At 42.2% G+C, this 16601-nt stretch overlaps 1 protein-coding gene and 1 long non-coding RNA gene across 3 annotated transcripts in view; one reads left to right on the top strand and one right to left on the bottom strand.

Moving 5' to 3' along the window:
- Positions 1-2439: 2439 nt before the first annotated feature.
- LOC124002532 lies at positions 2440-15404 on the bottom strand. 2 transcript variants are annotated; one of them, XR_006833053.1, is made up of 6 exons: positions 15117-15404; positions 8662-8748; positions 6005-6113; positions 5446-5804; positions 3185-3316; positions 2440-2990 (listed from the first exon to the last, which is right to left on the bottom strand). It is a non-coding gene; the product is annotated as an uncharacterized LOC124002532 (long non-coding RNA). The 2 variants fall into 2 exon arrangements; XR_006833054.1 differs by having other exon boundaries at positions 15140-15176.
- The window catches only part of eea1 (early endosome antigen 1), a 50809-nt gene continuing 48649 nt past the window's right edge, over positions 14442-16601 (top strand). The window contains exon 1 of the mRNA XM_046309975.1: positions 14442-14582. Within this exon, the coding sequence (XP_046165931.1) occupies positions 14559-14582 (24 nt within the window). The 5' untranslated portion in view covers positions 14442-14558. The remainder of the gene's footprint in view (positions 14583-16601) is intronic.

Raw genomic sequence — 16601 nt, 5'->3', positions numbered from 1 at the left:
AGTCTGAGATTTCCCAGTTCAGAATTTCCAGTTGTTTTGAACGCGGCAGAAGTCATGCTGGATTGACAGCATGGCCAATGTTGAATGTTCATTCTTTTAAGTTTGGAAAAGAGACCCTTAAACCAATACTTGGACCACACACCCACTCCACTGAATTGCAGGCTAGTGATTGCTTTGCAAGGCTTGCAGTTACCCACTGATTCCTTCCAAACCACTCATTGTTGAATTTGCGATTTCCAACTTGTTTAATGTTTATGTCCAATGGCCGATAAGCACCATTACGTTTTATCTATAATTTCTCGTCATAATTTTGTCTTCATATGACAAGGATTTGCCAGTAGATTGTCAACTTGATTCATGATGACTGTTAGCTTGCTAGCTAAGATTTTGAAAGTATGATGTTGACATGATCAAAGCTAAGGTACATATAACATGAATTGACGTAATTTTATCTCTGGGCAATGACCTTGAGCCTTCTTGGAAGGGCACTTCTAATATAACTCTATAGCAGCACCCAAGGGGCTTTAATTTTCCAGCTCTACCTGTAGATTTTGCAGTGACGTAGTGTCCCCATGAGTGACAGAACAGAGCCAATCAAGGCGCAACTAGAAAACATTACCAACTCCTACGCTCCATATTCCCCGCTGGCTGCCCCACCACCACAGAAAGCACTGAGCTAGGCTGAAACACCGGCATTTTGGAGCTGCCTTACTCAGGAAAGCAAAAAAGAGACCATATTTGTATGCGGCTTTATTAATTCAATGATTATTTTGTTTTACATAGTTTGCAAACTGATATGTGACACGTATTAATGCCAAAATGGTGTGCAAAACAGCAACACAAAAAACTGTTTAATTATTTGTTTTTCTTAGCTAAACAGGTGGGTCTCAAAACAGGTGGGGCTCTGCCACTGTATACATACATAGAGCATAGTTATTACCAAGCATGAGTCACCACACTAGCCTAATATAATAATAAAATAATATATGCCATTTAGCAGACGCTTTTATCCAAAGCGACTTACAGTCATGTGTGCATACATTCTACGTATGGGTGGTCCCGGGAATCGAACCCACTACCCTGGCGTTACAAGCGCCATGCTCTACCAACTGAGCTACAGAAGGACCATACATTGAATATATTCAATGATAATGCACGACCTTGAAAAAATAAAGGTGCGGTTCAATTATGAATGTCTGTGAGACATTATTTTTAAGTCATATCCAATAGCAGGAGTATTAAACTCCAGTCTTTGAATGATGCTGTGTCTGCGTGTATGTATTACTATTATACACTTCGACAGTGTATACCAATCCTGGTTCTGGGACATCAATGGTTACACATTCTCACTCTGCAACTCAGCAGATGACAACAGTAGTAGGCCTGATTACAAACAATGATGAGACAGCCTACAGGGAGGAGGTGAGGGCCCTGGGAGAGTGGTGCCAGGAAAATAACTCTCCCTCAACAAAATGAAGGAGCTGATCGTGTACTTCAGGAAACAGCACGGGCCTATCCACATCAACGGGACCGCAGAGGAGAAGGTGGAAAGTTAAATTCCTCAGCGTACACATCACTGAATCTTGAATGGTCCACCCACAGACAGTGTGGTGAAGAAGGTGTAAAAACTCCTTCAACCTCAGGAAGCTGAAGAAATTCAGCTTGGCACCTAAGACCCTCACAAATCTTTACAGATACACAATTGAGAGCATCCTGTCGGGCTGTATCGCCACCTGGTACGGCAACTGCACCGCCCGCAAACACAGGGCTCTCCAGAGGGTGGTGCGGTCTGCCCAACGCATCACCGGGGGCACACTGCCTGCCCTCCAGGACACCTACAGCACCCGATGTCACAGGAAGGCCAAAAAGATCATCAAGGACATCAACTACCCAAGCCACGGCCTGTTTACCCTGCTATCATCCAGAAGGCAAGTCAGTACAGGTGCATGAAAGCTGGGACCAAGAGACTGAAAAACTGCTTCTGTCTCATGGCAATCAGAATGTTAAATAGCTTCCACCTGGTTACTTAACCCTGCACCTTAGAGGCTGCTGCCCTATGTACATAGACATGGAATCACTGATCACTTTAATAATGGAACACTAGTCACTTTAATAATGTTTACATACTTCCTTACTCATTTCATATGTATATACTGTATTCTACTGTATTTTAGTCAATGCCACTCCGACATTGCTCGTTCTAATATTTATAGATTTCTTAATTCCATTCTTTTACTTTTAGATGTGTGCATATTGCTGTAAATTGTTAGATACTACTGCACTGTTGGAGCAAGGAACACAAGCATTTCACTACAACTGAAATAACATCTGCCAAATATGTGTATGTGACCAATAAAATTGTATTTTATTTGATAGACTAGAACACATGATTTAACTAGTTAAAGGCTGATTTGTAATTCATATATACAGAACCAGAATTTTTTTTTAAACAGTACACTTCCTATGCACCATGTAAATTCTCTAAAACAGGTTAATCTCAATATCTAATTAAATTCATCTGCACCGATCTGAGGACAAATGATAGGTGTAGTATTTCATCAAATGAGAGACTTGATTTCAACCATTAAAGAATATGAACCAATTCCAGTGGAGAATGTGAAAAGCTTTACTGAAAGAAGTTCATTATCCAAGTGATATAAATACATACATTATGAATACTATAATTGTAATATTATAAAAACAAGTTCAATCTGTATTTCAATGCACATCTGGTGTGCATCATAAAAACAGAGGAAGAAAGGGGAGGTGGGGAGAGAGATATGAGAAATAGTGTAAAAGACAGAAAGGGAAAGCGATAAGAACAGAGAAGACAGCATAATGATGAATGAAATGCAGTGCAACTAAACTCCATAGTCTCTAAGGTCATCACAATGACATAATAGTGTCTCTAGCGCTATCTCCTACTCAAGCATTGGGCCCCCAATTGGCCCGAGGGTTGGGAGTTGTCATCCTCTCACATCAAAAGATACCTGCAGATGAGACAGATGGAGAGATATAATTTTTTAAAATAAAGCTTAATCATGCTAACACTGTCAGTCATCACAATCATCAGGACGTGAAATGCAAAACTGACCTTGGATCATTAACTCTGGGACATCTACATCTGTATTTCAATGTAAAGCATCTCCTTACTTCCTGTTGACCCGACCAAGTGACCTCTCACCTCTGATCATGCTGTGCTCTCTATGTGTCAGGCAGTTCAGAAGCGGGAGAGGGTCACAGATACAGCCGACGTCAAGGGATTCTTCCGTCGAAGGAGGCGGACCAAATTGCAGCATGGTTATAATTCATGGTTCTTTAATAAAGAAACTATAAATGAATAAACTACAAAAACAAGAAACGTGAAAACCCTAAACAGTCCCGTGTGGTACAAATACTGACACAGGAGACAATCACCCAAAAAACCCAACACCAAACAGGCTACCTAAATATGGTTCCCAATCAGAGACAATGACTAACACCTGCCTCTGATTGAGAACCATACACAGAAACAGACAAACTAGACAAACAACATAGAATGCCCACTCAGATCACACCCTGACCAAACAAAACATAGAAACATACAAAGCAAACTATGGTCAGGGTGTGACAGCCGATATAACCTAGAGGATTTAGGGAGAAGGGGGAGAGGGATGAAGTGAAGGAGAGACTGTCATTGAGAAAATAAGGTAGTTAAAGAGTGTTCAACAGTAATCTGTGTGTGACCTCACCTTGTGTCCACACTGAGTGGATGCAGAGTATTTTATATTGAAAAACATGCATAGACACACAAGAACAAACAATAAAGCGTAGTTACCTACAGTGCCTTGCGAAAGTATTCGGCCCCCTTGAACTTTGCGACCTTCTGCCACATTTCAGGCTTAAAACATAAAGATATAAAACTGTATTTTTTTGTGAGGAATCAACAACAAGTGGGACACAATCATGAAGTGGAACGACATTTATTGGATATTTCAAACTTTTTTAACAAATCAAAAACTGAAAAATTGGGCGTGCAAAATTATTCAGCACCCTTAAGTTAATACTTTGTAGCGCCACCTTTTGCTGCGATTACAGCTGTAAGTCGCTTGGGGTACGTCTCTATCAGTTTTGCACATCGAGAGACTGACATTTTTTCCCATTCCTCCTTGCAAAACAGCTCGAGCTCAGTGAGGTTGGATGGAGAGCATTTGTGAACAGCAGTTCAGTTATTTCCACAGATTCTCGATTGGATTCACACCTGGATATGTTTATTTTTGAACCATTCCATTGTAGATTTTGCTTTATGTTTTGGATCATTGTCTTGTTGGAAGACAAATCTCCGTCCCAGTCTCAGGTCTTTTGCAAACTCCATCAGGTTTTCTTCCAGAATGGTCCTGTATTTGGCTCCATCCATCTTCCCATCAATTTTAACCATCTTCCCTGTCCCTGCTGAAGAAAAGCAGGCCCAAACCATGATGCTGCCACCACCATGTTTGACAGTGGGGATGGTGTGTTCAGGGTGATGAGCTGTGTTGCTTTTACGCCAAACATAACATTTTGCATTGTTGCCAAAAAGTTAAATTTTGGTTTCATCTGACCAGAGCACCTTCTTCCACATGTTTGGTGTGTCTCGCAGGTGGCTTGTGGCAAACTTTAAACGACACTTTTTATGGATATCTTTAAGAAATGGCTTTCTTCTTGCCACTCTTCCATAAAGGCCAGATTTGTGCAATATACGACTGATTGTTGTCCTATGGACAGAGTCTCCCACCTCAGCTGTAGATCTCTGCAGTTCATCCAGAGTGATCATGGGCCTCTTGGCTGCATCTCTGATCAGTCTTCTCCTTGAATGAGCTGAAAGTTTAGAGGGACGGCCAGGTCTTGGTAGATTTGCAGTGGTCTGATACTCCTTCCATTTCAATATTATCGCTTGCACAGTGCTCCTTGGGATGTTTAAAGCTTGGGAAATCTTTTTGTATCCAAATCCGGCTTTAAACTTCTTCACAACAGTATCTCGGACCTGCCTGGTGTGTTCCTTGTTCTTCATGATGCTCTCTGCGCTTTTAACGGACCTCTGAGACTATTACAGTGCAGGTGCATTTATACAGAGACTTGATTACACTGGTGGATTGTATTTATCATCATTAGTCATTTAGGTCAACATTGGATCATTCAGAGATCCTCACTGAACTTCTGGAGAGAGTTTGCTGCACTGAAAGTAAAGGTGCTGAATAATTTTGCACGCCCAATTTTTCAGTTTTTGATTTGTTAAAAAACGTTTGAAATATCCAATAAATGTCATTCCACTTCATGATTGTGTCCCACTTGTTGTTGATTCTTCACAAAAAAATACAGTTTTATATCTTTATGTTTGAAGCCTGAAATGTGGCTAAAGGTCGCAAAGATCAAGGGGGCCGAATACTTTCGCAAGGCACTGTAAATATAAATAATGGAGTGTCTTACCATTCTCCATGGTTGGTCCTCTTGCCTATTCTCTGAAAGTAGAAGGAGCCACATCTATACACCTGATCCTGCTTACTGAACAACACAATACATCAATCAGATTGATACAATGTAGGTGTGGGTTGTAGGGTGTCTAATTGTTCTATATTTTTCCAATATGGGTGACTCTTAAAAGAGCCTGTTTTTGTACAGTCGAAGGGCAAGAAAATGGGATTTGAATAACTGCAGTTGACATAGCTAAGTAAATGGAAGAATTCCCCCACGAGGCAGTCTCAGATGGTCCTGGTCACCCAACCGTGCAGTGCCCTACACGGTAACTGTAGGCAATCGTTTTGATGGAATCTCCAGTTGCAAGATATCTGTAGGAATATGGAAGATAATGTAATTATTAGACTTTTACATCACCAGGTTATTGTGGATTACTACACTATAATATATCTTAAAACAAATCATGATAACATTGGACAGATAGATGCATGAGCACACACATGTGCATGTATAGCATGTGACAAATGCAGGATCATATCAAGGATAGCATCACAAATGAATACATACATACCACTTGAAGCTAAGGCAAAAAACAAACATGTACACCCCTTTGAGTCCCCAGGACCAGACTGAGAACCACGGCTCTTCATCTGCATACAGGCCGTCACAGCTTTCTGTGTCTGAGGACAAGAAACATAATTCTGTAATGATCCTCTTCCTGTAAATGACTGGAACAAAGCGTGGTACGTGTTCATGATATTTTATTATATCAGAACACTTGAACAAAAATAACAAAGAGAAAAATGAACAGTTATGTAAGGAAACTAAACTATACAGAAAACAAATACCCACCACAAAAACCCTGTGGGAAAAAGCTACCTAAGTATGTTTCCCAATCAGAGACAACAATAGACAGCTGTCCCTGATTGAGAACCATAACCGGCCAAAACAAAGAAATACAAAAACATAGAAAAAGGAACATAGAATGCCCACCCAAATCACACCCTGACCAAACCAAAATAGAGACATAAAAAGCTCTAAGGTTAGGGCGTGACAAATTCATTATACTCAAATTAGACATCACTGAATATTATGCTACTATTACCTCTGCCCTCACTTCTTTCTAGGGAGTGGAACTACACAAAAGTACCTGCCCTATTCAGAATAGCCTACTCTTTCTCTTCTTTGACAGTTGGAGCTGCTATCCTTTCACTCGCTTCCATGGCTGTTAGCCAGCTACCTTCAAATGCATTTGTAGTTTGTTTTTTACAATGATAAATACATCAAGATAGCTAGCTAAAATGAAGTTAGGTTGCTGGTGACATTTAATTCACTTAGCTAGCCAGCTATAAAGTTGTCTAGCTAGCTAGCTAGCTACGTTAGCAGTTAATTTGAGTTAGCCTGTACTGTAGCTAGTTAATAATACAGTCGTGGCCAAAAGTTTTGAGGATGACACAAACATTCATTTTCACAAAGTCTGGTGCCTCAGTTTGTATGATGGAAATTTGCATATACTCCAGAATGTTATGAAGAGTGGTCAGATGAATTGAAATTAATTGCAAAGTCCCTCTTTGCCATGCAAATTAACCAAATCCCCCAAAAAGCATTTCCACTGCATTTCAACCCTGCCACAAAAGGACCAGTTGACATCATGTCAGTGATTCTCTCGTTAACACAGGTGTGAGTGTTGACGAGGGCAAGGCTGGAGATCACTCTATCATGCTGATTGAGTTCGAATAACAGACTGGAAGCTTCAAAAGGAGGGTGGTGCTTGGAATCATTGCTCTTCCTGCACGCACAGTGAGGCCAAGACTTTTGGAGGATGGCCTGGTGTAAAGAAGGGCAGCAAAGAAGCCACTTCTCTCCAGGAAAAACATCAGGGACGGACTGATATTCTGCAAAAGGTACAGGGATTGGACTGCTGAGGACTGGGGTAAAGTCATTTTTTCTGATGAATCCCCTTTCCGATTGTATGGGGAATCCGGAAAAAAGCTTGTCCGGAGAAGACAATGTGAGCGCTACCATCAGGCCTGTGTCATACCAACAGTAAAGCATCCTGAGACCATTCATGTGTGGGGTTGCTTCTCCGCCAAGGGAGTGGGCTCACTCACAATTTTGCTTAAGAACACAGCCATGAATAAAGCATGGTACCAACACATCCTCCGAGAGAAACTTCTCTCAACCATCCAGGAACAGTTTGTTGACGAACAATGCCTTTTCCAGCATGATGGAGCACCTTGCCATAAGGCAAAAGTGATAACTAAGTGGCTCGGGGAACAAAACATCGATATTTTGGGTCCATGGCCAGGAAACTCCCCAGACCTTAATCCCGTTGAGAATTTGTGGTCCATCCTCAAGAGGTGGGTGGACAAACAAAACCCCAGAAATTCTGACAAACTCCAAGCAATGATTATGCAAGAATGGGCTGCCATCAGTCAGGATGTGGCCCAGAAGTAAATTGACAGCATGCCAGGGCAGATTGCAGAGGTCTTGAAAACGAAGGGTCAACACTGCAAATATTGACTCTTTGCATCAACTTCATGTAATTGTCAATAAAAGCCTTTGACACTTATTGAAATGCTTGTAATTATACTTCAGTATTCCATAGTAACATCTGACAAACATTTCTAAAGACACTGAAGCAGCAAACTTTCTGGAAATTAATATTTGTGTCATTCTCAAACCTTTTGGCCACGACTGTACATTTTTACATTTTCAAAATATATTTACTTACAGTACTTGAATATGTTCTCCCAGCTATGTGGATGATTGGAAACAGGGCAGCAAAGTTTGTTTGTCACGAGAGCAGTTTAGAGCATTATGACTATTTACCGGTGAATACATTAATGAAATGGAGAACGAATTAAACTATTTACCCATTTAATAACCAGACCTTATTGATGCACAACAGAACTGCTGTTATATGCTGCCACATGCTGCCAGCACGCCCACAAGCAAGCCACTCTGGGCGGACTAAGCGGCACTCAGCATTTACTGCATGTAAGTGTACACAGGAATCATGGGGAAAAGTCCACAATGAAACTGATATTAAATATGAAGAATGATACATTCGCATCTGTTGGCCATCAAGTAGCCTATTAATTCTATGTTATTGTAGACTACTGTAGCCTCCTACCATTCAATACAATATGTAGCAATGGCGATAATGTTGCTGCTACCATCTATGCCCGAAAAGAGCTTCTGGACATCAGAACTGTGATTGCTCACCTCAAACTGGACGAAGAGTTCTTCTTCTTCAGACAGGAGAGATATACTACAACAAACACCCGACCAGGCCGAGATCCCCGGGATTCGCTGGAGAAGGAAATGGAAATTTAGTGGAAAAAGATCTGGGTGCCTTGTGAGGATCAGGCGACGAGTGGATAATCTGCCCTTACCTTCCATCCTGCTAGCTAATGTTCAATTGCTGGAAAATAAATGGAACGAACTGAAATCATGTATATCCTACCAACGGGACATTAAAAACTGTAACATCTTATGTTTCACCGAGCCGTGGCTGAACGACGACATTAAGAACATACAGGTTATACACTCCATCAGCAGGACAGAACAGCAGCCTCTGGTAAGACACAGGGCGGGGCCTATGCATATATGTGAACAACAGCTGCTGGACAATGTCTAAGGAAGTCTCTAGGTTTTGCCTGAGGTAGAGTATCTCATGACCACACTATCTACCTTGAGAGTTTTCATCTTTATTTGCCATAACTGTCTACATACCAAAACACAGACCGATGCTGGCACTAAAACCACGCTCAATAAGCAAACAGGAAAGCGCTAATCCAGAAGTGGCACTCCTAGTGGCTGGGGACTTTAATGCAGGGACACTTAAATCAGTTTTACCTCATTTCTATCAGCATGTTAAATGTGCAACCAGAGGGAAAAAAATCTAGACCACCTTTGCTCCACAAACAAAGACGTGTACAACCCTCTCCCTCGCCCTCCATTTGGCAAATCTAATTCTATCCTCCTGATTCCTGCTTACAAGCAAAAATTAAAGCAGGAAGCACCAGTGACTCGGTCTATAAAAAAGTGGTCAGATGAAGCAGATCCTAAACTACAGGACTGCTTTGCTAGCACAGACTGGATTATGTTCCGGGATTCTTCCGATGGCATTGAGGAGTTCACCACATCAGTCACTGGCTTTATCAATAAGTGGATCAAGGACGTCATCCCCACAGTGACTGTATGTACATTCCCCAACCAGAAGCCATGGATTACAGGCAACATTCGCACTATTCTAAAGGATAGAGCTGCCCCTTTCAAGGAGCGGGACTCTAACCCAGAAGTTTAGAAGAAATCCCGCTATGCTCTCCGACTAAACATCAAACAGGCAAAGCATCAATACAGGAGTAAGATCGAATCGTACTACACTGGAGCCGACGCTCGTCAGATGTGGCAGGGCTTGCAAACTATTACAGACTACAAAGGGAAGCATAGCCGAGAGCTTCCCAGTGACACGAGCCTACCAGATAAGCTAAATAACTTCTCTCCTCGCTTCAAGGAAAGTAATACTGAAACATGCATGAGAGCATCAGCTGTTCTGGACGACTGTGTGATCATGCTCTCCGCAGCCGATGTGAGAAAAACTTTCAAACAGGTCAACATTCACAAGGCCACAGGGCCAGACGGATTACCAGGATGTGTACTCCGAGCATGCACTGACCAACTGGCAAGAGTCTTCACTGACATTTTCAACCTCTCCCTGTCTGAGTCTGTAATACCAACATGTTTCAAGCAGACCACCATAATCCCTGTGCACAAAAACACTAAGGTAACCTGCCGAAATGATTACCGACAGAGCACTCACGTCTGTAGCCATGAAAGGCTTTGAAAGGCTGGTCATGGCTCACATCCACACCATTATCCCAGAAACCCAAGACCCACTCCAATTTGCAGAGACCTGACTGTGTGGTGCAAGGACAACAACCTCTCCCTCAACATGATCAAGACAAAGGAGATGAATGTGGACTACAGGAAAAGAAGGCCCGAGCAAGCCTCCATTCTCATTGACGGGGCTGTAGTGGAGCAGGTTGTGAGATTCAAGATCCTTGGCGTCCACATCACCAACAAACTAACATGGTGCAAGCACACCAAGACAGTTGTGAAGAGGGAACGACAAAACCTATTCCCCCTCAGGAGACTGAAAATATTTGGCATGGGTTCGCAGAACGGTTTTACAGCTGCACCATCGAGAGCATTCTGACGGGTTGCGTCACTGCCTGGTAGGGCAACTGCTCGGCCTCTGACCGCAAGACACTACAGGGTAGTGTAGTGGGTACGGTCCAGTACATCGCTGGGGTCAAGCTTCCTTCCATCCAGGAACTCTACACCAGGCGGTGTCAGAGGAAGGCCCTAAAAATTGTCAAAGACTCCAGCCACCCTAGTCATAGACTGTTCTCTCTGCTACCGCACGGCAAGCGGTACCGGAGCGTCAAGTCTAGGTCCAAGAGGCTCCTAAATAGCTTCTATCTCCAAGCCAGACTCCTGAATAGCTAATCAAATGGCTACCCAGACTATTTGCATTCCCCCCCAGAACGCTGCTGCTATCTCTGTTATTATCTATGCATAGTTACTTAAATAACTCTACCTACATGTACATATTACCTCAATTACCTTGACACCGGTGCCCCCGCACATCGACTCTGTACTGGTACCCCCTGTATATAACCACGCTATTGTTATTTACTGCTGCTCTTTAATTATTTGTTATTCTTATCTCTTTTTTTTTTTTTTTGGGGGGGGGGGGGTGCTTCTACTTTTAAAAATCCACCTTTCCAGAAATAAGTCTCTCACTGTTGCCGCTTGTTATACAGACCCCCCTCAGCCCCCAGATGTGCCCTGGACACCACCCCCATTTATCTTCAGAGTTTGTACTGTTAGGTCACCTATAAACTGAGATATCCGTAACACCCCGGCCATCCTACAATCTAAGCTAGATGCCCTCAATCTCACCCAAAGTATCTTGGAACCTACCAGATACAACCCCAAATCTGTAAACACGGGCACCCTCATAGATATCATCCTGACCAACCTGCCCTCTAAATACACCTCTGCTGTCTTCAACCAGGATCTCAGCGATCACTGCTTCATTGTCTGTGTCCGTAATGGGTCCGCGGTCAAACGACCCTCCCTCAGTTTTTGATCACTGTCAAAACACTTCGGCGAGCAGGCCTTTCTAATCGAGTATCCTGGAAGGATATTGACCTCATTCCGTCAGTAGAGGATGCCTGGTCGTTCTTTAAAAGTAATTTCCTCAACATCGTAAATAAGCATGCCCTATTGAAGAAATTTGGAACCAGGAACAGATACAGCCCTTGGTTCACTCCAGACCTGACTGCCCTTGATCAGCACAAAAACATCCTGTGGTTTTCTGCATTAGCATCGAATAACCCCCGCGATATGCAACTTTTCAGGGAAATTAGGAACCAATATACACAGGCAGTTAGGAAAGCAAAGGCAAGCTTTTTCAAAGAGAAATTTGCATCCTGTAGCACAAACTCCAAAAAGTTCTGGGACACTGTAAAGTCCATGGAGTATAAGAGCACCTCCTCCAGCTGCCCACTGCACTGAGGCTAAGAAACACTGTCACCACCGATAAATCCACGATAATTGAGAATTTCAATAAGCATTTTTCTACGGCTGGCCATGCTTTCCACCTGGCTACCCCTACCACGGTCATAAGCTCTTCACCCCCTACAGCAACTTGCCCAAGCCTCCCCATATCTCCCTCACCCAAATCCAGATAGCCGATGTTCTGAAAGAGCTGCAAAATCTAGACCCCAACAAATCAGCTGGACTAGGCAATCTGGACCCTCTCTTTCTAAAATGATCCACCTCAATTGTTGCAACCCCTATTACTAGCCTGCTCAACCTCTCTTTCGTATCGTCTGAGATCCCCAAAGATTGGAAAGCTGCCTCGGCCATCCCCCTCTTCAAAGGGGAGACACCCTAGACCCAAACTGTTACAGACCTAAGGCCATCCTGCCCTGCATTTCTAAAGTATTCGAAAGCCAAGTTAACAAACAAATCACCGACCATTTCAAATCCCACCACACCTTCTCCACTATGCAATCTGGTTTCAGAGCTGGTCATGGGTGCACCTCAGCCACGCTCAAGGTCCTAAACGACATCATAACTGCCATCGATAAAAGACAATACTGTACAGCGTATTCATCGACCTGGCCAAGGCTTTCAACTCTGTCAATCACTGCATTCTTATAGACAGACTCAACAGTCTCGGTTTCTCAAATGACTGCCTTGCGTGGTTCACCAACTACTTCTCAGACAGAGTTCCGTGTGTCAAATTGGAGGGACTGTTTCCGGATACCTGGCAGTCTCTATGGGGGTGCCACAGGGTTCAACTCTCGGGCCGACTCTTTTTTCTGTATACATCAATGATGTCGCTTTTGCTGCTGGTGATTCTCTGATCCACCTCTACGCAGATGACACCATTCTGTATACTTCTGGCGCTTTTTTAGACACTGTGTTAATTAACCTCCAGACGAGCTTCAATGCCATACAACACTCCTTCCATGGCCTCCAACTGCTCTTAAATGCAAATAAGACTAAATGCATGCTCTTCAACCGATCGCTGCCTGCACCTGCCCGCCCGTCTAGTATCCCTACTCTGGACGATTCTGACTTAGAATATGTGGACAACTACAAATACCTAGGTGTCTGGTTAGACTGTAAACTCTCCTTCTAGACTCACATTAAGAATCTCCAATCCAAAATTAAATCTAGAATTGGCTTCCTATTTCGCAACAAAGCATCCTTCACTCATACTGCCAAGCATATCCTAATAAAACTGACTATCCTGCCGATCCTTGACTTTGGCGATGTAATTTACAAAATAGCCTCCAACACTCTACTCAGCAAATTGGATGCAGTCTATCACAGTGCCATCCCTTCTGTCACCAAAACCCCATATAATACCCACCACTGCAACCTGTATGCTCTCGTTGGCTGGCCATCACTTCATAGTCGTCGCCAAACCCACTGGCTCCAGGTCATCTATAAGTCTTTGCTAGGTAAAGCCCTGCCTTATCTCAGCTCACTGGTCACCATAGCAGCATCCACCCGTAGCATGTGATCCAGCAGGTATATTTCACTGGTCACCCCCAAAGCCAATTCCTCCTTTGGCCGCCTTTCCTTCCAGTTATCTGCTGCCAATGACTGGAATTGCAAAAATCAATGAAGCTGGAGACCCATATGTCCCTCACTAACTTTAAGCACCAGCTGTCAGAGCAGCTCACAGATCACTGCACCTGTACATAGCCCATCCAACTACCTCATCCCCATACTGTTTTTGTTGTTGCTCCTTTGTACCCCAGTATCTCTACTTGCACATCTATCACTCCAGTGTTTAATTGCTAAATTGTAATTATTTTTGCCACTATGGCCTATTTGTTGCCTTGCCTCCCTTATCTTACCTCATTTGCACACACTGTATATTGACTTTTTTCCCCCTCTATTGTTTTATTGACTGTATGTTTGCTTATTCCATGTGTAACTTTGTGTTGTTGTTTGTGTCGCACAGCGTTGCTTTATCTTGGCCAGGTCACAGTTGTAAATGAGAACTTGTTTTCAACTAGCCTACCTGGTTAATTAAATGTTAAATAAAATAATAATAATAACCAAATTGTTTCATTTTATACTCAGCTGTGCCTTGCAAGTGCTACAACCAACTGATTTTGTTATCAAACCTCGAGTTTTGAAACAGCCTATAATAGGGTCTGAGAAGTACAATATTGGCAGGCAATATTGGAATTACATTTGTATTTCATACAGAACTCGTTTTATTAGGTTCAAGTTAGGCCTACATTTTTAAATACGTTTTTTAATATTTTCTATCTGAGCGCTAGATTTCGGCTTGCTTTTTGACTGCGAATGTGATCTTTACTCAGAAAGGGTTGGTGACCATTGTTTTTAAACAATTAAAGGTCTTGAACATACTTCTTACTTCAAGACAGAGCCCATCCCACTCACAGCTGCTGTACCAAGCAGTGGGCTTGTCATGGGTACCGAGTAACCAAGAACGGCGTAAACTTTTCATTTGGAAGATCGATCGCATTTCATTTGACAGCCAAACACAAATCGATACCATGCTTAGACGGATACTTCAAATGGTAAGATTCCAGAATCAAATCGGCAGGCGTGCAGTTTGTATGAAACCAAGTCCGTTTTATTGTGTTGCACAGGCCTTCCCTTCTGTGTCTCTGTTGTCAGCCAGCCAGGCCGACACAAAACCAGCCGAGATTGATACATGGCTCTGATGCGAACTCGTTATTTAACGTTTAGCTGGCTGGCTCAAATATCCACGTATAAAAACAGTCAGTAGACAGTTAACTTAGCGTGTTGTTACAATTCGCTTACTACTAACTTAGCTAGTAAAATATAAGTTTTGCTCTTGCCTTGGCTGACGGTTAAAATGTAGTTAGTTAGCGTCGCTAGCTAACGTTACGCAACATGCCCAGCCAGTTTAGCCGTTGCAATTGTTACTACTGTTAGATAGCATCCTCTAGAGTACTAGATTAGCTGGCTAAATTAACCTATAACCGCTATCTAGATAGCGAACGTTAGCCTTCTCGTTTAGCTATGTAGGTCGATAGTTAGCTTTGTTGTTGTAATGTCAAGCAATTAATGTCAATATTAGACATTACCTCCAGAGATTTTTTTAACTAACCCAAGATAGACCACAGCTTGTCGTTGTCCAATGTAACGGGCAAGGAGAGAACGCCTACACTGTGAAGTGCACGTGTGTAATAACTATTTGCCTATGCACTCCTTCTAAACACCAGTTTTTTTAAACTTTAGCAAATGGTAAAGTCTACAACACTTTGTCCACTCTGTTCGTAACCCATTCTAGTTTTGGAAACAGAACTGTATTGAGATCAAATGTTTAATCGATGATAAAATTAGCGTAATGACGACAAATTCATCTAGCTCCATCTTTCTCCCACTGCCCAGCACATTTGGTCGAATGGAAACGCCCACTGGATGCCTCACATTTATACATCCGGTGAAATATCGGTCTCATTGTTCTATCTGTGCGCCTACTAGCCAGCTAGCTATCATTATCATGTGTTATTGTGTATCGCGGATTCAGGTCGAGGTGTCATTAGTCCTTGACAGTTTGCATGTTCCAGTCTTTCTTTGACCAATATGTGATGACTAATCCAACATGTTCAAAACAAAACGTAGTTTTGAATGTTGTAAAAGTTCCAACACATTCCAACACTTCATGTCGCATGACCTCTGTTGTAGTGGTCAGACAGCAGAACAGTCAGTTCATGCTTAACCACAGATGGACATTAATTTCAGTAATATCATAGAGGATCTTTGATGATATTCAGATATTTATCTCTAGCCTACTCGATAATCACAGCAAATGTTTTGGTCAGTTACACTAATTCTGTCACATACTGCATTTCAATTTTATTTCACATTATGTCCATTTTTTCCCCCCTTTCCTCTATGTTATTTGGAAATGTCAAGGAAAGATACATACTCAGTAAAGTTGGACGCTGGCTAGGAAACCAAAGAGGTTATGGGTTAAAAACTATTGGGTAAAGATAAAGACATCAGTTCTAGGAGATGTGATCCACATTGTCGATGAGTCCTATCCAAAACAGTTCTGAACAGTTTGTGCGTATATTATGTCAACATTTGTGCTGTAGTTAGTTTGTCTTTGGCAAAAGCATTGGAAAGCACAGGGATGGGATCATCATTTATGTCTATTATGGAGCAAACGTACATTCCACGACCCCTAATGTATTCAATAATTAAGATGCATGTGTACTGCATGTGTACTACAAATACAATGGGAGAAACACAGCAGCACATTATAGCTATTCAATCAGACCAAAAAGAGAAGAGAACATTTACAAACAATCGAACAAATATTAGTGGAACATCACACTGATTTTGATAAATGATTTGTTGTCACAGACGGCCAATATTTTGGTGCTATATTGTATAGTTTTGACAATATCTCAATATTATTTTTACCTGAACGTAACACTATCGTGTTTGCCTGTTGGCTGTGAAAATGTTTAATCAAGAATTAAAATGTTTGTTAATCAATGATCAGAAGTTAGTTTATCTTAACCATATGCATTTCATTGTTATTTTGTTTAACTCCACCC

This window comes from Oncorhynchus gorbuscha, linkage group LG02 (assembly GCF_021184085.1).
Source record: "Oncorhynchus gorbuscha isolate QuinsamMale2020 ecotype Even-year linkage group LG02, OgorEven_v1.0, whole genome shotgun sequence".
NCBI lineage: Eukaryota > Metazoa > Chordata > Actinopteri > Salmoniformes > Salmonidae > Oncorhynchus > Oncorhynchus gorbuscha.
Note: the sequence above shows the minus strand (reverse complement) of the source record. Positions and strands in the feature narration are given on the sequence as shown.